This window comes from Chenopodium album, chromosome 23 (genome assembly GCF_948465745.1).
Source record: "Chenopodium album chromosome 23, dcCheAlbu1.1, whole genome shotgun sequence".
Classification (NCBI taxonomy): Eukaryota; Viridiplantae; Streptophyta; class Magnoliopsida; order Caryophyllales; family Amaranthaceae; genus Chenopodium; species Chenopodium album.
The window spans coordinates 10,360,903-10,384,477 of NC_137856.1; the positions used below are offsets into that span (position 1 = coordinate 10,360,903).

Sequence of the window (23,575 nt, forward strand, 5' to 3'; positions counted from 1 at the left end):
CTAAATGGTTTCTTTTGTCCTTGATTATTACTCATTGCCAAAACTTCATTTAAACTAAAGGTGCTAACATTATTTGAGTGGGTAGATTTGGAAGAAGAAGGATTGTCGTTCTTCTTATTTTTCCAGCCACTACTTGAGTTACTATTAGCAGCTTTTTGTTTAGCGAGGTCATCTTCAATATTAATTCCAATATCATATACAGCTTTGAAGGTGTTTAAATTGCTTTGGTACCTAAGGTGCTTAGAGTATTTTTCTTGGAGGTTCTTAATGAACATCCTGACAGATTCTTTCTCACTAGGTACTTCAACCATTTTCACAGTAGTTTCCCTCCATTTATTAAAGAAGGAGGTGAAACCCTCATTTTCTTTTTGTTTTAGCATTTCTAGTTCTCTATGATCGGTTTCAACTTGTATATTGCATTTATACCTTTCAATGAAAACGCTCACAATGGATTCCCAACTAGAGGTCTTTTCTTTATCAAGTGAAAAGTACTGTTGACATACAACTTCTAAGGATAATGAAAATACAGAATGAAATGCTTTTCTATCTATCCCCTTAATACTCATTATAGTTTCAAAAGCTCTTAAATGAAAATAAGGGTTGTCCATAGCCTTAAACTTAGGGATGTCATTGGGATTGAACTTTTGTGGGAGAAGGTCCTTATCCACCGAGACCCCTTGGGAGCTAATCTCTTGGAATCTAAAGTCGTTGGACAGTTTGCCCAAGCTTTCCTGGATTAGGTCCATTTGTTTCTGTTTTTCAGGATTACTTATTTGCAGTGATAGGTTTTGCAACATCTCAGCCAAGTTGGCTACCTGTCCCTTGACTTCATTAAGTTCTTCTTGACTAGCCATTGCCTTCTTAGCTTTCCTTTTCCTACCGATTGGTTTGTCAAAAAGTAAGACTTGAACAAAAGTGTTGTCCTTGATTAAACGCCCTTCTTTTCTTGACCACGCGCTGTAATTTAAACCATATTTGTTTTAATACTCGACTCTAATTGACTTGACTTTATGGTTCAAAAATTAAAAAAGAATAGGCGAAAAAATGGGGTATATATTTAAGGGAAATTTTAAAATTGGAGGATTAATATCCGACTTACCCCCCTAAAAAAAATGACGGAAAAAACACGCATTCAAGACTCTCTAGACATGGTCATAATGCGACAAACATGTTATGTGTGTGCTTTATGTGTATGTAAGTGACATGCTTTGACTGCTAGTGTATGACCATTGGACTTTAAGCGCCTAAACTCAATATAAGACTTAAACATGGTTTGTACCATTAATAAACTGATTAATCGATTAGTAGACTGTTAATTAGACTCTAAATGGACATGCCTAAAGTCGTACTAAGTCGAATTGATTAATTTATTAGCGTTTAATTAATTCAAAATTATTTAATTAATTTAGACAAATTCCTTTTAGTCATTAGTCAATTTTGTTTAGTCTTTAACACAAGTCAAACAAACGGTTAACACATATATAATATATACAAGCAAGGGTGCACAAGTAGTTCACATAGTCACAATATGATGAGTTTGCAACCTAACCATGGCTCTAGTTCTCTAAAGTTCGAGGATATGGGTTAAGTCAAAAAGGTTCATGGTTAAGAATCCATATGCATTGCACACAAGCCTACCGGGAGGGTTGGAGCGAATGGACACGATTCCGCGAGTTCGTGATGAAATCGAACTCGACTCCATGGTTTGGTGGATTCACAAACATTGCACGTACCCAAATCTGAACTTTGCACATGATAGTGGGATATTCCATTGGGCTGGTGAAGCAGGAACCCCCAGAGGGTTATTTCCATATGTAGAACACATATGGGTTCAGAAAAGTGAGAAAAGGACTCAATCAATAAGCAAAATCAAGCCAACAATGCTAGAAATGGTCAAAGCAAGAAGGCAGACCCCTAGCTCGGTATTGGAAGAACTTGGCGCCAGACTACAGGGACTGTCGCCGCAAAAAAGCTCCTGTCGCCAAGCGACAGAACTGTCGCCAAGCGACAGAACTGTCGCCAAGCGACAGAACTGTCGCCAGGCGAAAGAAACTTTTTACGGGCGACAAGCCCTGTTTTCTAGACGCTAGTTCCTACATGCCTTGGCAAGTTTCTATGTTCTTCGAATTTACTAGATTTCGCATCATCTTTTCGATTCTAGTCATGAAAGATATTTCTCAAATTTCCTACGTGTAAAATTCCTATGGATTGACTCATGGGGTGCTCCCATGAGGACCTTTTAATGCATATGACAATAATGTTAATCAAATCACGCACATGAAATACTTAGAATTTTTCGAGTCTCATCCGCTCATTCTAAATAATTGCCAAAATTAAATAAATTTCAGGAATATAAATAGATATCCTCCCCAGTGGAGTCGCCAAAAACTGTAGGGAATATTTCAAGCATTATGATAACCCCAAACTTGAACCCCACTGTGATCATACACTAAAGTACGGTGGCGTTCCAAAGGGAAAGACAAAGAGCAAAAAGAGTCGCCAACAAGTTTTAGGAACTTGTAAACCCAAAAGACAATCCAAAAGGACCATCAACTACTCCATAAGGTCTTGAACCAAATAGGGTCCGGGGATGAGGGTACGAATCCAATTTACAAAAGAAAGGACCCGCCCTATAAAATAGGCCTCTACTTTGTTCTGCTCGTATTCATGCGCGCTTTTCGAATAACATACAAACATTATATTGAACCTACCCTGTTTAATCTATGTTGGTTGAAATTAATGCACAAATAAAACTAATATTGGCGATCACTTGAGTTAAAATCACATTAGCCTAAACCAAATTATTAATTATCTTATTAAGCGTGATTTCAAGTACAAATTCCCTTTAACAATCATAAAAGGTGTAATCAAGCAATAACAATAATATAATCAAGCAACATAATAATAAATCAATAACAATAATGAGAATAACATGATAAGGCATAATAAAGCTTAATAATAATAGCAAGATCCTAGGCATGATACTAACAAGATTAATAACAACTCCTAGCATGTCACTAAGCAATAAAGATCAAAGCTTTAAACCTAACATGGTACTAACATGATAACATGATATTAGAAAAGAGCAAGGGCATCCTAACATGATACTAGAAAGCATTAAAAACATCCTAACATGATACTAGAAAGCATTAAAAGCATCCTAACATGTACTAGGAATTATAAACAATAATAAACATGCTTTCTACATTGTGAAAGAAATAGGAAGTAAGTTAATCTACTTACTTTGAAGCCTCGTACCTCTTTCTAATAACAAAATACACGAGTTAGTAAACTTCAATGAAAATAATAAAGAATAATTAAAGAATTAAAGAATTAAATTGAAATCAAATTAAATAAAGTTTAGACTAGTTTTGGACCAAACCCACGTCTAGGGCGAAGGCAACTTCGAACTTGGATAGGAGATTCTAAGTCTTGTGAATGAGGAATATTGTATGTAAAAAGCTAGTTTAGAAAAAGAGAGAGATAGAAAGCATATATTGCTTAGAGAGAAAAGAGAGAATTAAGGAAGAGTTAATGAGAATTGATGATTCTTAAAACAAGGATTCGGACCCTATTTATAATGAAAATAGTCCGGTAAAATCATAGAATTTGATAAGGAATAAAACTACACGTTGTCGCCAGGAATCGACTCTGTCGCGACGCGACAATGTTTGTCGCGAGGCGACAGGTTATGTCGCGCGACGACAGACTTGTCGTTTGGCGACAACTTGTATTAGCGCGTTTTCTTCACGCGGAATCCGATCTTTAATCAACTTGATCTACGGAATCCGTAAAGAAGATAAAATATGTATTTTTTAAGATAATAAAACGATATTTTATTCCAAATAAAATTCTATTTTAAAATAGTTAATTATTAAATCTAATAATATTAGAATTAAAAAGAACTTTCTAGAAACTTCTAGAAAACTATAATTAATCCTAATAATTTTAGGAATAATAATTAACATTGGGCCCTCCTCTAGATCATTGGGCCGTACTTAAATAATTAACCAGGCCCAGTTTAGTATTTTGGTCATAACTTCCTCAATATTCATCGGAATTGGGCTTATAATATATCGTTGGAAAGGTCTTTTCAAACCCCATCCATCTACACTATTATTGGACCTTAATTATGGACCAAACTAAACTGGTTCGGCTATTTTCAAATAAATAAAGTCATTTTAAAAAACAGAGAGAAGAGAACTTTAATTAAAACTAAACCGCAACACTTGACTTTCAACCACTTTCACCTAATTCGATTATGTTTTGACGTGAAAGGCATTCATCACTGGGTTTGGTTTTGGGGAGACACAAATGGGTGTCTACAATACCCTAACACTTTAGAGGGGTAATCCTAAACGCACTATTTAGTCCTAAATTATTCCCTCAAGTCAGAAAAATATACTCACCCCAAAGTCCAATTTCTTCCTTAGAATATACACCATCTTTTGCTAATTGAAATATTTAAAAATAAAACAAAAACAAACATATGGAAGAAACCTTTGTCCTAGTAGTGGGCGCAGAACCTGTGGGACTTGGCATTGCTGCATGCTTAACGAAAAAATCTATTCCCTACATTGTTCTTGAGAAGGAAGATTGTTGTGCTTCTCTTTGGAAGAAACGCGCATATGATCGATGCCATCTTCATTCTAGCAAAAGAATTTTGCTCATTACCCCATAAGCCCCATGAACCACAAGCCAAGAAATATATGAGTAAGAATGATTTCATAGAGTACATTGATGATTATATCATTGAGTTTGATATTAGGCCACGATTCTTTCACTCTGTTGGATCAGCATCGTTTGATGCAGCCAAGGGAAAATGGTTGGTTGAAGCTAAGGACACTTGTGTGAAAACATCTAAATTTTTTGTCGCGAGTTTTTTGGTAGTCGCAACAGGTGAAATGGCAAGGGTTACATCCCTAATATCTCCGGTTTGAAGGATTTTAAGGGAGATATAATGCACTCTAGTGAATATAAGTCTGGTCGTGAGTTTCAAGACAAAGATGTATTGGTCGTTGGTTGTGGAAACTCTGGGATGGAAATTAGTTATGATATGTGTAATTTCGGAGCCAACACTTCAATTATTATTATAAATCCGGCTAGTTTTTATCACATTTTTTATCTTGTAACTATAGCAAACACAAATAAACTATAGTTACATATTTTTTTATTGATGGTTGGTTTATATATAGATTCATGTGGTTGCAAGAGAAATGATCTTTGTAGGGATGCACTTGCTAAAGTACTTTAGCTTATCAATAGTCGAGCTCTAGTCACTCTTTCTAGCAACTTGATGTATGGGAATTCATTAAAGTATGGAATCTATCGACCAAATGAAGGCCCTTTTTTACTTAAGGCAACAAAGTGAAGAAGCCTTGTTTTTGATGTCGGAACTATTGGCAAAATATGGAGAAATTAAGGTAAAATACTCATAATTATTTATTCATTAATAAATTTTTGTCTATTAAATTTTTTTTCCACCCTTCGGTTTTTTTTTTTCATTGTATATATGGGGATAAAATGGACAATCCTAAATAATATTATTAAGATAAATTACCAAGTACCATGAATACCTCCATTAAATCTATCGTTTGTTACTTGTATTTTATATGAAAATTTCTTACATGTTTTATTATTATTTGTGAAACTTATAGGTTTTACCAGGAATTGAGAAAATTAATAAGAGCAAAGTCATATTCGAAGATAAAGTTGATTTAAGCTTTGATGCAATAATATTTGCAACCGAATTCAAAAGCACAGCTTGTGAATGGCTTAAGGTATTATATATTCATGTAACTTAAGAAATAATCCAATCTTAGTTTATTATGTATTATTTTTCTCATGGTTAACCTTAACAAAAAGTATAACATATTATTAACATAGACACTAATGAAATTGATTTATTTTGTTAGGATTATGATTTTATACTAAAGAACGATGGATTTCCAAAGAATTGCTTCCCAAATCATTGGAAAGGAAAGAATAAATTGTATTGTGCTAGCTTATCTAGAATGGGACTACAAGGTGTTTTAAAGGATGTCATAGCAATTGCCAACGATATTGAGATGGTTTTAAGATGTAACACCCCGACCCCAAACAAATTAGGGAGGGGCCTATTGTCACGAAATGCGCATCGAGGGCCAACAACTGTCCCCACAGACCAACACAAGTCCTTCCGGCGCATTTTGTCCTCACTCATGCGCACCTCAGGAAAAATTCCCAGGAGGTCACCCATCCCAAGACTACTCTCAGCCAAGCACGCTTAACTATGGAGTATTCTTAGCATATGAGCTTCCTAAAAAGAAGATGCATCTTGTTGATATGAGTAGTATATCAAACTCTTTTAAAGCAATCATGAGGGGTATTACATACACCCCCACTTGAGAACGGCAACGCCCTCGTTGCGCCTGGAAAGCTTAGGACTCCAGTATTACGCCTAATGGCAACTGGGTAGCCAAAGTGTTACATCCAGTCTGGCTATGGCCATATGGCCCCAGAATTCTCCCCCGCTAAGCGAATGACATAGGATTAATTATCCACGATCAGCACGCGGTCGCAGGGTTGCTCTGATACCATTTGTAACACCCCGACCCCAAACAAATTAGGGAGGGGCCTATTGTCACGAAATGCGCATCGAGGGCCAACAACTGTCCCCACAGACCAACACAAGTCCTTCCGGCGCATTTTGTCCTCACTCATGCGCACCCCAGGAAAACTTCCCAGGAGGTCACCCATCCCAAGACTACTCCCAGCCAAGCACGCTTAACTATGGAGTATTCTTAGCATATGAGCTTCCTAAAAGGAAGATGCATCTTGTTGATATGAGTAGTATATCAAACTCTTTTAAAGGAATCATGAGGGGTATTACATAAGAACTATGCTTCGTTAAGAAATTTAAGTTATTAGATGAATATTTTTTTTCTCTACTTTGCTCTTTAAGCTGCTACGTATGTTGTAGCGTTGTTCACATACATTTGATTTTGTATAGTCTTAGTCATGCTTCTAAGTACAAAGTTTCAAATCTAAAATACATGTTAATATCAGATATCTACTTTCAAATTTCTAAATTAATACATTTTTCTATTAAATATTCATTGTCTAACTTATGCTTTTAGCATTATTATTATTGTTAAAAGGATGAAGCTCAAGAGATTAATTACACTAAAGTATGAGCCACCTTCTTAATAATTTTTTAAAAACAAAAAGGGATGTAGGGATATGGTTAGTTTAATTTACTAAAGTTGATATTTGTTTATTTAAAAATTAATTATAAGATCTAATTAATTTACATTACGCTATAGGATAAGTTGATATTGTTTTTATTTTTTTTTATTAGGGCATATTAATCGTTAAAGATCTTTAATTTTGAAGTTAATAAAATTATGAAAACTCTATATTTGGAATAAGCAAATTAATGTGAATATAATGATTTAAAATTAGATCGGATTAAAGCTAGTGAAATGAAACACGGATACAATAAATAGTTACTAGCTCGAGCGATGACGCTCTAAATCAATATAAATTATAGGAAATTTAGACTTTTACCACCTTCAAATAACGACTTTATTCAATTTACCACCTCAAAAAAAAAAAGATTTACTTTATCACCTCAAAAAAAAAAAAATTAAACATCAGTTTTACCACTTAATCCTAACTCCGGTGACTAAAAACGCCAGTGGGGCCCACCATAACGACTAGTTGTTGAAATTATCCCCAAATTCTCTCGATTTCCCTTCTATCTAAACCTAACTTCTTCATTTCTACATCAAATTCGTGAAGTTTGAAGTTTTTTTGCGAATTTCTTCACAAATCCTTAATTTGAGTGATCCTTAACAATCCCACATCCTCAAATTATCAAATTATTGAAGATTGTACTCGGCCCTGAATCAATTGAACTGTTCGACGACAAGCAGCAAAAAGGTAAGCAAATTTCATGAATTATTCTGTTGTAATTTTTTGCAATTGTTTGCGTGATTGTGTTGCAATTGCTAAGTATAATTGAAATTGCACGTTTTGTGTTATTAATTCAACCCTAATTTCACTATAAATAATTAGGGTTCATGCAAGTGTAAATTAATTCGCGGGGTTTTTGATATTTCAATTGGGCAGTAAAATTAGGGTTAGATTATGGTAATTGTGTTCAAATACAATTAATTTCAATGCTTTTATTAATGAATTTCAGAAGGGAATGTCTTCTTTTAGCATATATCCTTCAAAGGAGAAAAAATGCCAATGTGGAGTTCCAATGGCAAGGATTAATCCAATGGCAAGACTTTTTACAGAGAGAAAGTTAAAAAGTCAATGGAGAGAGAAGATATTACAGAGGAGAGAGAAGAAATCGAAGAGGAGACAAGAAATAAAAGAGGAGGAAGGTGATAAATTGAATAGGGAAGGTGAGAATGGGAGGAGAGAGAGGGAAATCGTGAATCAAAAACATTAAATTTGGAGGGAAGTGACATTTTGTGGGCCCCACATGCATTTTCCGTCACCGGAGTCCTGATTAGGTGGTAAAACAAAATTTTATTTTTTTTATGAGGTGGTAAAGTAAATCTTTTTTTTTTAGAGGTAGTAAATTCAATAAAGTCATTATTTGAAGGTGGTAAAAATCAAAATTTCCTAAATTATATTTATAATTTTGATGGAAATGTTGTACATAGCCCAAAGGGATGTATTAATGAAATTTATCTAGTAGTTACACTAATTTGTTCGTGATTTTGTCTTGCATTTCTAAACTAATATTAAGAAAAGGTATTTAGTACTCATTTGTAGTCTTAAGGGCTATATATATAATTATCCAAAAATTTAAAAACAAACTTTGGCCCTGTTTATCATCAAGAGCTTAATTTAGTTAGTTGTTTGTATGAGTTGGTTTAACTACACCGATAAAATATTATAACTTTTTGTGCAATTACTAAGGAGTTAATATTTAAGGGAAACTTGAATAGGGTGTTTATACATATGAAGAGTTTTTCAAGTAGACTAAACATTACTACAATGTGGTGATGGAAAGGCGGTAATGACACATCGGATGACACATAACACTCATGTGCCACTAAAACATATTGGCCATGTTTGGTAAATGGCTTTTTGGTTAGCTTTTAGCTTTTGGCTATTTTATGTGGTCAACAGCTAAAAAATGTGTTTGGTAATTGGCTTTTTAGCTAGTGAAAAAGCTAGCTTTTAAGCCAAAATGAAAAAGCTGCTTTGAGTAGCTTTTTTTGTTGGCTTTTGGCTTTTGGCTTGTTGGCCCACAAATTATCTAATAAACAGCCAACAACCAACAATTAGTTTACCAAACACTTTTATAAACAGCCAGCTTAAACAACCAATTTCAAAAGCCATTATAAACAGCCAAACATACCAGCTGGTCAAACAAGCCAAGTAAACCAGCCACCAGCCAACCGCCAACAGCCACTTGCCAAACAAGGCCATTGAGGGAAGAAGGATGAAACATGATAGTATCATATTGCCCTTTTGATTTTAATAATATTATAGATTACACCACTTATCATATCTTAATATATTATAGTTTGATCAATTAATCCATCAATAACTATATACTAAAAGACACACTAGCAAAAAATTTGGACGACTATAAACCAAAAATCATATTCTTAAAATAATTTGTGAGCTATTTTACAATTAGAAAAATTATTGCTCAAAAGTTTTTCCTACTTTTGTTTTAGTTGTGTATTAGAAGTCACAACTATATATAAAATCAACGTATCACATACTTTTATTAACCCTCGACTAATTTATGATTATAATATTTATTAATCAATAATTTATAACTATAGTATGTAATTGTAGATCACTGTGCATGACACTGCACGAGACCTAACCTAGTTTTTGATTATTTCCTAATAAAACGTAATTGTAACATTTTAACAAACCAAAGGTAATATCTAAAGCATGAAAAGCTTGATCGATTAGCCAAATTACAGATTGGGTCAATCAGATTGGATTTATTACCTATTCCTAATTATATTAAAGAGATTTTAATTAAACAAGTAACGGGTAAATTACAAATTATTCAAATATACTTCCCTCGTTTTATTGATATTGCAACAATGGACTTTTTGCACTATTCATCACTCTTGTTTGACCATTTAATATGATTTATACGTAAAGCAAAATATAGTCCTGTGGGATCTTGTTAGATTCGTCTCATATCAACTTTGTATAATTTTTACTCTTATACAGTTATAGATATTTAACATATAAAATGTGTTTTGGGATGCATAATTTCATCCTTGTTGCAATATTATTGGAACGGAGGAAGTACTTAACACTAATTCGACTGATTTAATTCATCGTGATGAAGCCCTAAAAACTAATTAAATCAACCAACTAAACCTATTCAAACTAATATATATCAATGTATTATTGAAGCATAGAGGGCTTTTGGTACATAAAATGGAAAGGAAAGAAGGAACTTGATTCAATTTTCTTTGTCTTTTCTTATATGTAATGTGACTTTAATCATTCTCTTCACCATCACAATACCCCCAATTTTTCTACATCACTACTTAATGATAGTTTCATTCACTTTCTTAATCTTCATGAAACTAGGGCACATATACACCCACCAACACTAATGCACCAGCAACTCTGCCCTACCACCCCCCTTACTAGCACCGCTCTGATCCACCACCAGAGCTATCTAATGACCATCTTCAATAACAACCAAAACACCACCCTAAAACCACCGGTAGATCAAACTCACTCGAACCAACCCACCCGAAAAATCACCCAGATTATACCGACACATAAGCACCAATGTTCACCCAAAAACTCAAGACTCTTATCTTCTCAAATTTTTGTATTCATACAAATTATGTTAAAGACAAGTGTCCGCCCTAGTGATGCTTGAGTGTAGTCTTTTAATTTTGAACTAAATTTCGTGATCTCTTAATGGTAATTAAAAAAAAAAGGAAATTTGATACTTACTACATAATATAGTTCACATTTTAGTAATTACCACAAACATTTTTTTATTTAATTTTACCACCAACAAATGTTCAAAACATTAAATTTTACCACATGTTTGTCTAACGCCTCAATTGTGACATTATGGTACGCTCCACTAATTACCCCCATCTTTAATTTTTGTACCTTTTCTCGATTCTCACCCCTCTATTCTTCTCTTTTTAACTCTCTCACACTCTCTCTCTTCTTTAATCCTAATTGCTAAGCTTGTCCACCAAATTATTTCCAACAAGCTAATAGATTTTTCACTAATTCTCTATCTCATCTTTCCTTCTCAAAATTTAGTGTTCATCATTGTTTTATCAAGATTTGCATGCCTAAAATTTGCGCCTATAAAACGTCCTTAATTTTACCTGGTCCATGAAGTGAGCAACGAAATTGAATACCAATTCTTAAAAATCTTACAAATAGAAAATGGTACCTTGCAAGACAAAAAATTGCATCCTTAATTTTGTTCATTAGTAGCAGTAATCTACGAAATATGAATCAATTTTGCAACAAACTCTAACCACAATCAAACCCAAAATTCAATTTAAAAACCACTATATTGATTTCAAAAACCCTAATTACACATACATGGCTTTTGAGTAACACCTAGTGATCGATTGGAATTTTTGCCCAAATTTACAGAGGTTTGAAGATGAGAGAAGAATAGTGGAGTGAAAATCGAGAGAAGAGAAGGGAAGCGAGGGAAATTGAAGAGGGTGGTAATTAGTGTGGCCCACCATGATATCATAGTTGAGTCGATTGGGCAAATCGGTGGTAAATGAGAGGTAGATTTTGAAGAATTGTTGGTGGTAAAATATAAATAAAATTGTTGGTGGTAATTACTAAAACATGGACCATAGTAGGTGGTAATTATAAAAATTTCCTAAAAAGTAATTAATGACGGGCTTAGCTAGTTTAGGAAAATCTAGGGCTATTCAATTTAAATTTAAAAATAACATAACTTCTATTAAAATAAGACAAGTTCAAATAAGTTAAGTAAAAATTTATAAGTAGTAGTATTATATTTGAATATGTTAAAATTTATTAAAGGAAAATTTGATAATTACCACCAACTATTGTTGTCAAAATTGAAAATACTACCTCAAGTTTTTTTAAAAAAAAAAAAAAAATTTTACCACCTAGTTTTTTCCAAAAGTTTTCAAATTCCCACCTTTTTGTCGCATGACGTCATCATGGGACCCACACTTTTGTTTTCCCTCTTTCTTCCCTCGATTTCCCCTATTCTTCTACTCCCTTCTTTCAATTTCATCTTTAAATTTGATTTCAACTACAAAAATTTCGCAAATCAGGTTGTAATTTCTACAATCTAACCTACAACGAACTGAATTGAGTAGTTTAATTAGGGTTTGGGTAATCAATTTGGGGTGTTTTGCTAAATTCGAAAAATTAGGGTTTATGAATTCATTAATTGGATGAATAACTGGACAATTAAACATGTAATTGGGGTAAAAACATAATTTTAATAGGCAATTAAACATGTAATTCATAAGATGTTAGTGTTTTCGTCCTAATTACATATAAAATTAGGGTTTATGAATTCATTAATCACCACTAGCTACAATGTTAGTGTTTTTGCCCAATTACATGTTTAAATTATGTATTCCCCCAATTACATCTTAAATTGTCCAATTAATCAATACATAAAGCCTAATTTTTTGAATTGAGCAAAAACCCCCAAATTGATTACCCAAACCCTAATTAAACTACTTAATTCAGTTCGTTGTAGGTTAAATTGTAGCAATTATAACCTAATTTGCGAAATTTTTGTATTTCAAATCAAATTTAAATATGAAATTGGAAGGAAATCGTGGGAAGAAAGAGGGAAATCGAGGGAAGAGAGAAGGAAAACGAAAGCGTGGGCCCATGATGACGTCATGTCGCACACAAGGTGGGAATTTGAAAACTTTAGGAAAAAAACTAGGTGGTAAAATTTAAAAAAAAAAAACTTGAGGTGGTATTTTCAATTTTGGCAACAATAGTTGGTGGTAATTATCAAATTTTCCTTTATTAAATGAATAAAACATACCATTAGTCAAATATTGTATCCGAAACATACATCTAATAAATCAAATTTAATAAATAGTCTTATTTCCCTGCTTTATTTTTCATTCAGTTTCAACCCACCTATTGAAACATACTTACCTCCAACAACTCTATCCTTTCATTTTTTTTCTTTATACATATATTGTCGCATAATGGATCTAAAGTTGGAATAGAGGTTATCCTAAACCCATTGACTAGCTTGTTGAAGAAAGGTTCAAAGTTTGAATGAAATTAAATGATAAGTGTGAGGAATTGAAGTGTTTCAAGTCTTAGTAGCTTGAAAACATGTTTAACATCTATGTAATGTTAACCTTGTCATGTAAGAACGATACCAACAGTCATGCATACAACAATAATACTTATGGTGGTGGTTTGTGGGTTGGGTGTTCATTGGTGTTATGGGTGTTCGTGGGTGTTTGAGTGTTTGTGGGTGTATTGGGTTCATGGGTGTTCATGGTCGTGGTGGTTCGTGGGTTGTGGGTGTGGGTTTGTGGTAGGGGTTCGTGGGTTTGTAGGCGTGGGTTTGTGGAATAATAAATGTGGGTTCGTGGGTTCTTGGTGGTGGCGGTACATGGGTTTGTAGGATTGTGGGTTCCTGGATTTGTGGTGGCCTGGGAATGGGCAGAGGACAAGATTTTAGAGTTCATGGATGATGGTTGTTTTCGATATGACTTTTTTTTTTGTTGGTTTCCAAGAAAATATACAATCCGTCGGTAACATTATACTGTTAATTTAAAATAATCAATGAACGAAATATCGACGGCCAATTTCAAACAGCTAGTTTTCGGCAACGAGCTGAGATTTGTTCTTCAAAAATATAATGGTAAATTAAAGATGCGTTTTTTTGTAGTGGTTGAATTGCGTTATGATACAAAACAAAAAATTGATTTCTTGCATACTCCATCAATTAAAGTTGTTGATGAGCGTAATTATATCGTTTATAAGCTAGAAAATTAAGAATACTATTTAGCATTTTATAATATATTATTGCACCATTATCATTAAGACTTTCTCTAGTTCTCTGAACGTCATTTATATTTATATACTCTTTTCTTGTTTAATGCACTCATTTATTCCAAATACCTTCGTATGATAATGGATAGAGATGTTTGGGAAAACTTTAATTAAGTTTTATGTATAGAAGTTGGAGAAGTAATTTCAAGATTGGGATAGAATTAAGGCTTTGTGGTGGTTCACCCGACCTCTTCTTGGTTTGTGCGAGCATAGCTCATAACTAAATTACCATATAAAATATACCACTTTAGTGTTTTCCCAAACCTCTCAGTCTAATTGCTCGTAGTTTTTTAGAGGAGGACAAGATCAAACCTTAGAAAAACTTAAGTTTGCCTGGTCCAAACCTACACCCTAGGGATGGGAACAATTCTTCAACCATTGGACTTAGGCTTTTTATTACCAAACCTAGATTAGGTTAAACAAACCTACCCTTGGTTTACTCAAATCTAAGTTGATGTTCAGTTGAACCTACCTCCAAGTTTACTCGAACCTTACCTTTGTTTGGACAAAGATTACTTACTTTTTTAGGGTACTAATTAGTTAAGTTTTGAGCACCTATTTATTTTAGGAGATTTGCGATTAATGTTTTGAAGATTCAATTAATATATTTAAGCAATTCTATTACTAACTTTCTTTAATTGCCCTATCTCTTTATGTTCACTACTGATACTTGCTTTACTTTATCATTCTTATGCTTAATGCATATGGCATTCTATTATTGTAGTTTAATCTTATACTACTATCTTGCTTAAATTGATTGTGATTTAATGTCATTTTTCTATTGAAATTTCCATAAATTGAACTTGGATATTGTTAAGCTTAGTGACTTTATAACTATAAAAGTTTGTTTAAAAATGAACGACATAACTAAATAATTTCTTATAAGAGTTCATTATGGGTATGCATACTAAGTAGTTCCTCTTTTAGGGGTAGGATAATAAATAACTTGATGAATGTGGGGTTTAGAGTTGTTCAACTTGATTAAAATTGTTGCTTTCTTTAAATTCTTATTGCAGTCAAATTAATCACTTGAGTGTAATTTGATACATTAGGGTTGGCATAAGATTTTGGCTGAGTTATTAATTTGACTTGGAGCTTTAAATTATCCATAATATGGTGGAGCTGGGAGTAGGAGATAGCTCAGCAGGAGTTATCCTGTTCAACTAGCTCCCCAACAGGTGGTATATGAGGTTTAGTCATGCCAACTCTTTTGAGTGCCCGACCGTATTCGCCTGATACTACTCAACAGGTGGTCCAGCTGAGATCCTCCACATAAAACTAGCCTCCCAAGGCTTAGGAGTGTGTTAGTGATTCTGAGACAGGAGACAATTGGGAAGCGTGACTACTCCCCTTTCAATCTAACAAATAACGAACAGATTTAAGTAAGCCTAAATTTTGATAGCTAATCCATATGTCACATCTGATTTTTAAAAATACAGAAGAATATCAATGAGTTATGAGTATATGTATATCTCTAATTAATGTCAACAAAAAATTAAAAAAAATACTTCTCTGCTAGCTTGGTGCTCCGTACAATAAATAAACAACTTGGTTCGTCTATATTAATTCTATAGATTCACTGTAGATTAATTTAATCCATCAAAGATTAATGTTTACAAGATGAATTGCAAATTTCATCACAATGGAGTGACGAATTTATCTTTGATTGATTAAGTAAGGATTTGATTTTAAAAGAAACTAAATTGACATAATTAATTAAAAGGCTTTGGAAACTAAAAATCTATTGCGAAAATTTAGGAATGAACACGGGAAAAGGAAGAAAGGCTTTTGAATACACTGTAAATTTATTTTCTTTGAGGCCCCTAATTTTTACCGAATATAACAAATTTTGGGCTTTCTCACTTTGGGCCCTGGGCGGTTGCCCCACCTGCCCCGCCCCAACGACAGCCCTGTATATTGTGTGCATCAACTATTTAACTAATAAAATTTGATGAAATCAAGAAAAATCAAGTGGAAGATGTGATGTTACATTCAATCGAAGAGTAAATTTCGTAATTAAGGAAAGAATATTTTTCTTCAAATTTGGTATTTTGTAGTAACAAAAGTTCTTGAACAATAACAAATGCATAGAGACAAAGTTCTATTTTCAAATTTATCATAAGAATACCATTCTGAATTTCAACAGTTTAAAAGCGATAAATGAACATGTTGTAATTGCCTCTATAAACAATAAAATTAACCTAAAATTATAAAAGAATCCACTTTTTCATAAATAGTCCCTCAAAACATGGGGTAATTCCTAAATTATTCAAGGTAAGGATAAATGTAGGTGAAACTCAAACTTATGAATTCCAATTTTTGTTAAAATAAACTTTTGAATCTAAAAAATAATTGAAAAAAGAGACAAAAAAGCCAGCAGCTGTAAAATTCAGCTTTAAATATTCAAAAAAGCCTGGAAATTTCTTTCTGTCTCTTCTACCTCTTCCCTCCCAATTCCCAATGACTCATATTGTGGAGAATTTGTTTGGCTGACTCCACAAAAATCCCTTCCCTTCCCTACACTACACTCTTCTACTCATCACTAGATAAATCAAGAATTTTATTTTTTTTATTCTTGTAAAATTTAGCCAAACAAATTTAAGGACTAGTTTCTTTTCATTTTTTTTTTCTCTTTATTAATTAATTTTCTTGCATTTTCTTGTTGATAAGATTAAAGAAAAAACAATGGTTTCATTGATAATTCCCAATGGATTGATTTCAAACCCAATACTAAACAAAAAATTCCCAAAATCATCTTCAATTTCCATGAAAAAACCCATCATTTGTTTTGAATCCCAAACCTCAAAATTCGTTGCCCCTTACAATTTCTTCAACAAATTATGGAAACCCAATTCTACAAACAAACATTATTCCATTATTCAACCCCCAAAGGCAGCCGCGCCGCCGCCTTTCAGGGAAAAATGTAATGACAAGAGCCCCATGAGATGGAGAATTGGTGATGAGATAATTGTTGAAACAAAGATTGGTGTTAGCAAAAATGATAATACTATTAGTAGCAGTAGAAAACAAATGTTGGTTTTGTGTGGATTGGGTTATTGGGTACAAGGGTTTAGGTGTTTTCCATGGTTAGCTCTTAATTTTCACATGGCACAAAATCTGAATTATGACCCTTCAACTTTACAATGGGTGCAATATTGTGGTATTCTTCCAATGGTGGCTAAACCCTTTTATGGGATTTTATCTGATGCTCTTTATATTGGTGCTGCTCATAGAATTCCTTATATCTGCATTGGAGGTTAGTTTCTGAATTCATTTTTTTTTTGGGCTTTTTTTAGTTGTTTGTATTTGCAATTTTTTGGTTTATATTGTGTAATCCTTGCTTAAAATGACATTGACATTTAATTTTCACTTGCTGACAATTATGTAATTGATGTATTCATAGTTTTTTTTTTTTTTTTTTTTTTTTTTTTTTTTAAATTACAAGTATTATTCAAGGATGTTCTGGAAAAATTCATCTAATATACAAAGTGGGTAGTGTTATTGCTTAAAAAAAAAGAAAAAAAAAAGAAAAAAAAGTGGGTAGTGTTATTACAGCCGTATGAGCCGTTATATACGTGTGAAAAAGGTTTCTTAGAATGGTATAAGTTTTGGAGATTTTTATGACAAAATTAAAACACGCGCATATTAGTGTAATTAATGCTCAGTTAGTACTCGGTATTTCATTTTTTTAGCTTTGTATATGTGGTCCTTATGACCGCAATTTTTCAACGTGTAATAGTAATAATTTATGATTGAATTTACAATCTGCAAATTTGCCGGTAGTAAAATAACCATGTTTTTTTTGACAATCTAAATTAACTATGTAATATAGGTAGTTATGAAGGGGTTGGAACAATGTGACTAGTTGACCACTAATTTTGTATGGGGGATATACCTTGAAAATGACCTAGTATGATACTTGGACTTTGTGACTTACACCATTGATGGTCATCTATATCGAAATTCATGTAATGTAGTATGCAGCACTCTGTATCTTTTATGGTATTGATGGTACAGAATACTGTAATCTATTGAGACAAAGGTAACATTGTCTTTTGATTGAAAGAGTTTGAATTTTTTGGTTAAACGAGACGTAATAGATGGAGACAAAGATAATACTGTCTTTTGATGGAAAGAATTTGAATTTTTTGGTTCTAATTCAAAATTTAAGAGCTAAAATTATGAAATATACTGTATATTGAATAATTTGGGCTGAATAAGTTTTGAAATGAAAATTTTGGTCACAAGGTTACTATGATCTAGATTTTTTGTTCTGGGAACTGCATAGAGGTTTCTAATCCAGCCTTTTTTCTCCTAACATTTCTTTTAACCTCAATATGATACTTTGTATAGAATGTTTGGCCAATCCTAGAATGGTGCTTGTCATGTCCTCTCCCATAACCCCTGCCCCCAAAACCCATATGAGCTCTTAAAACCAGACGGCTTTATCTGGAGGTAGGAGTAGTATGCCTGAACCAACATCCCTCAGACCCTCATCTGCTTCTTCGGGTGCTATACTTTTCTTTGATCCATTTACTCTATCTCTTGGAGTCTTTGCATGTTAAGTAGCTTTTTTTGTGCTTATGCTCTATTACATCGGTTTCATTTTCTTAGAAGTACATTATCTTCATTTGTTGGTTTTTCTAGCTGATTTTCTCTAGCCTAGCATTTTGCAGTAATGTGGTGCATTTTGTCTGCGCCTTGAGGCTAAGCCAAATTGGTGATGCTCATAAATAAGTTCATACTTTGTAGTTATCTTGCAGGTCTTTTCATGGGGACCATTATCACTAATTCCATTTGTGGGTGAAGCCTTTCCTACCCTTATGGCATGCGTTCTTCTCAGTAATCTTGGGGCAGCTGTCACAGAGGTTTCACAAGATGCTCTTATTGCAGAATATGGACAAAAACATAAAATTGTTGGGCTACAGTCCTATACATTCATGGCAATAGCAGTTGCAGGAATTCTAGGCAACTCATTGGGTGGTATACTTCTATCGAAATCGCATCCAAGGACTCTATTGCTTATCTTTACACTCCTGCTGTCTGTTCAACTTCTAATTTCTATATCAACAAAGGAGGAGTCCCTTGGTTTATCGAAGCCTCTTAGTACTATTGTTGAACAAAGTTCAAGCTTGAGCAATATCAAGAGACAGTTTTCTGATCTTCTAGTTGCCTTGAGTGAGGATAAGATATCTCGTCCTCTACTTTGGGTTGTAGCTTCGATTGCAATGGTGCCAATGCTCACAGGATCTATCTTTTGCTATCAAACACAATCCCTTAATCTTGACCCTTCAATTATCGGTGTTTCCAAGGTAATTGGGCAGATGCTGCTCCTATCATTAACTGTGCTCTATGACCGGTTTTGGAAAAACATTCCCATAAGGAAGTTGATTGGCATAGTGCAATTCTTATATGCCTTTTCTCTCCTCCTTGACCTCGTTCTAGTCACACAAATAAACCTGAAGTTCGGTATACCAAACAATGTTTTCGCTTTGTGCTTTTCAGGGTTGGCTGAGACCATTGCTACCTTTAAAACAGTACCCTTTTTTGTGCTTATTGGGAGCTTATGCCCTTCAGGATGTGAGGCTTCAGTCACTGCGTTCTTGGCCTCAGCTTTAACTTTGTCAACAATTGTTAGTGGGTTTTTAGGCATTGGATTGGCTTCTGTACTTGGTATAACTTCTGACAATTACACTAGCCTCTCTGTAGGGATCATGCTGCAGAGTTTAGCTGCTTTAGTGCCTTTAGCTTGGATCAACAGCCTACCAATTTCACAACTTTCCGTTGAAAAGGAAAAGAAGAAAGGCAGGAGTAAAAGGAGTCGGAAAAACAGGAGAGTTGGAAGAGTAACGCTCAACTCAATCTTTTCTTACCGTCGAAAAAGAGAATCTGAGACACAAAGATGACAACATTCCTAATTCCCTATTATGTTACTTAGGAATAACACAGTAATAGCCACGTAAGTCCGGATGACTTGTGTCTCATGCCTTCCAAAGAGGATACAATACGTATTTGGCTTAAATGCCCAGAATAGTTCAAATAGCCCTCCAACTACGCTGGTGCTGATTTTTGTTTGGGCAACAAGGAGCGGTATGATTATTCTGGTTCAGTTGCTTTCTGCTGAATTTACAGAGTCGGTAGATGCCAGTTTATCTATCTTTGTTCAGTGGTGAAGTTCAATATGGATAGGATGTGGTTCATCCAACTGAGAAACACACAATTGATACAGAAGATTCAAACATATTGCTCGAATGAATCACTCCAGGAGTCCAGGGCAATTAATCAGATGCACAATTGGTGTAGAAGGTACAGACAAATTGCTTGAAGATCAGTTAGGGGTTGGTCAGATGCTCATACGGTCATACCGGAGCTGCTCAGTTTTGTTTCAAATGTATATCTGCACTTCCTTTGATGATCTGTTGCATTTAATTCAGCAAATGCCATATATATCTTGAGGAAATCAGTCATTTACTCGGTTTCATTTCTTTGCATTAAAATGTAATTGATGTGGGATTCGTTACCAGTATCTGATTGATTCACTTGAGTCCTGAGTTCTGTACACTTGTACGGCACAAAATTTTGTATAATAATAAGGTTCTTGGTAGTATGATTACTCTGTTAGAGTTTCTGACCCCCTTTGCATCAAAGTTTGATTATTGTTTTGTAAAAAAATGTATCTTTTTTTTTATGCCTTGGCAAGATTAGTCGTAAATCACCGCATCCTCGTTCTCCATAAGACTCAGCTATTCATTAGGTACATCCATGTTCATGTAACTCTACACAACAACCTCATATGTTGGCACGAATTCTGCAGTGATTGCTGTTTAGGAACATATGATTGAAACAGTTGTATGGCTAAACCAAACGTAGACGAACAAAATTTGAATTTTTATTGTATCTGGATTGTCCTTCAACTCATTACAAGGAAGCACTCTAGTATATCAAGAACTCACAATGTCACGAGAGACGCCCACAGTACAGACATAGGCGTTCCCTTCATATCAGATTATGTTTTGTGAGTCTATGTTAATCGGACACGGCTAAAATCGTAAAGTGTTCGTGTCGACACGACATGACATGGACACGGACATGGGACGGGAGTCTGACACTTTACTGTGCACTCGGACACTTTCATTAAGAGTGGAGAGGAAAATAGATGAGAAACATGAAAGAAAAATATATCTTGTTTGAAGACCACCATTGATATAGAGAAGATGGAAAGAAAAAGATTGTCGTTTATAGGAGAATTTACCTAGGAAAGAATAAAATAAAATAAAAATTAGGGTTGATATAATGAAAAATTTAAAGCTTTTGTAATACATAATTTAAGTGACGTATTGACGTGTTCCCGTAAATGTGTCCAAATATCGGACAGAATACTCGTGTCCTAAAATTTTGGAACTTGCCGAATCGGGTACTTGGATATGTATCCGTGTTCAACACCCGTTCTCGAGTCCATGAAGTTGTGAGTTTTGTCTAACATATATTAGCAGAATTCTTAGTTAATTTTGCCTTGTAAGGTGCTCCATTAAACATAATAAGTTTTGTTGTCAATTGTGTGGTGGGTTAACCTTGTTCATTTGCTAGTTTATATTCCGAGCAATATCTTTAAGCTTGTGTGATCTTTGGTTTATTGTGCAATTTGGAGCGTTTGTGGCTATTAATAGTAGTAGTAGAGTTATAATCAAAGTGTGTTTGTTATAGTGTTTTATTGGTCAGAAGGGTGTTGGGGAATTTATAAGTGTCAAATCTGTCAATCCCTTAGGTGGTCATTTTAAGCAAATTTTAAGATGCACCATGGTGCACCTAGAAATAGGTGCACCACGCCTATACTTTTGAACAATTAGTAAAAAAATCTGAACAATTGCAAATTTTGAACATGTAGTAAAAACATTTAACATCGCAAATTTTGAACATTTAGTTAAAAAAACTCTGAACAATTGCAATGCATCATGCCTATACTTTTGAACATTTAGTAAAAGAAATCTGAACAATCAAGAATTTTGAACATTTAGTTAAAAAATCTGAACATCACAAATTTTGAACATTTAGTAAAAAAATCTGAACAATCGCAATGCACCACGCCTATAATTTTAAACTTTTAGTAAAAAAATATGAACAATAACAAATTTTGAACATTTACTAAAAAAATCTGAACAATCGCAAATTTTGAATTATTACGAGTCAGACAAATTTTGAACTGACTCGTAATAATTCAATAGTTTTGTAAAAAAATTGACACTACTAGAAAACTGCTGAATACCGACGGAATCTTTACGACGGACGGACAAGAAATTCCGTCGGAAATTGCGAAATTTTCGAGGGATTTTTTTTCCGTCGGAAATTTCCGACGGAAAAAAAATCCGTCGTAATATATGTGCTTTCCGACGGATTTTTCCGTCGTAAAGTATAATTTCCGACCGAATATACATCCGTCGGAAATTTCCGACGGAAATTCCGTCGGAATTCAATTTTCGAAATAAAATTTTTTTTTTTTTACTTAAACCTAAAATGCAATCCCCTAAATCTTCCGCCTCTTTTTCTCCTTTCCTCCTCCTCCTCTTTCTCTCTCCTCTTCTCCTCTCCTTTGTTCTCCTTTCTTACTGCTCCTCCTCTTTTCCTCTTCTCCTTCCTCTTTCCTCTTTCCTCTTTCCTCTTCTCCTTCCTCTTTCCTTCGGTCCTTCCTGTCTTCTCCTTCCTCTTTCCTCTTTCCTCTTCTCTTTCCACTTCTCCTTCTACTCCTTCCTGTCTTCTCTTTCCTCGAGGTGAATGTCGACCATCAGCAGCAGCAACAACAACCCACACATGTTTATCAACAACGCAATAACGAAGGTTTTTAGGCGAAATTCGACCATGAAAAGTCTAGATCTAGAGTTTTCATGGTCGAATTTCGCCTCATAAACCCAATATCGAGGTTTAGGAGGTGGAACAAGGTATGTATCTCTTTTTTTAAAAATTGTTGGATTTTTTTTCGATTTTTTTTGAATATGTACGGTGGTTCTGCTGATTTGTTGCCGCGGTGGGTGGTTTAGGTGGGCGGTGGTGGGTGGTTTAGGTGGACTGTGGTGGGCGGTGGGTGGGTGGTTTAGGTGGGCTGTGGTTCGGGTTTAGATCTAGGTTTAGGTGGGGGGTTGTTCGGGTTTAGATCTGGGTTTGGTGTGTCAGTGGTGTGTGGGTTATTTCGGGTTAGGGTCGTGGTGGGTGGATTATTTCAGGTTGGGGTGGATTATTTCGGGTTAGGGTTGAATGGGTTAAGGTGGTGGTAGATCTAGGTTATTAGTTCGGGTTAGGTGAGTTGTGGTGGCAGTGGGGGTTGGATGTGGTGGTGAGTGGTGGTGTGGGGGTGGGGTGATTCTTTTTTTTAATTTTTGGCTTGTGGGTGGCAGTGGGGGTTGGACGTGGTGGTGGGTGGTGGTGTGGGGTGGGGTGGGTTTTTTTTTATTTTTTTTGGTATAAGTTTCCGACGGATCTGGTTTCCGTCGGAAATTTACGATGGACTTTTCCGGGCCACAATTTG

General features: G+C 34.4%; 1 protein-coding gene and 1 pseudogene across 2 annotated transcripts; both read left to right on the top strand.

Annotated features, from left to right (window-relative positions):
- Positions 1–4,489: 4,489 nt before the first annotated feature.
- LOC145607010 (putative indole-3-pyruvate monooxygenase YUCCA10) lies at positions 4,490–6,981 on the top strand (annotated as a pseudogene).
- A 9,525-nt stretch (positions 6,982–16,506) lies between these two features.
- Positions 16,507–20,665, top strand: LOC145608345 (putative folate-biopterin transporter 9, chloroplastic). 2 transcript variants are annotated; one of them, XM_081663957.1, is made up of 2 exons: positions 16,507–17,314; positions 18,811–20,665. In XM_081663957.1, the coding sequence occupies exons 1-2, from the start codon at positions 16,744–16,746 to the stop codon at positions 19,962–19,964; spliced, it is 1,725 nt and encodes a 574-aa protein (XP_081520083.1). In that variant the 5' UTR covers positions 16,507–16,743; the 3' UTR covers positions 19,965–20,665. The 2 variants fall into 2 exon arrangements, with proteins under 2 accessions (XP_081520083.1, XP_081520084.1); XM_081663958.1 differs by having other exon boundaries at positions 17,036–17,314; positions 18,822–20,665.
- Positions 20,666–23,575: the final 2,910 nt, after the last annotated feature.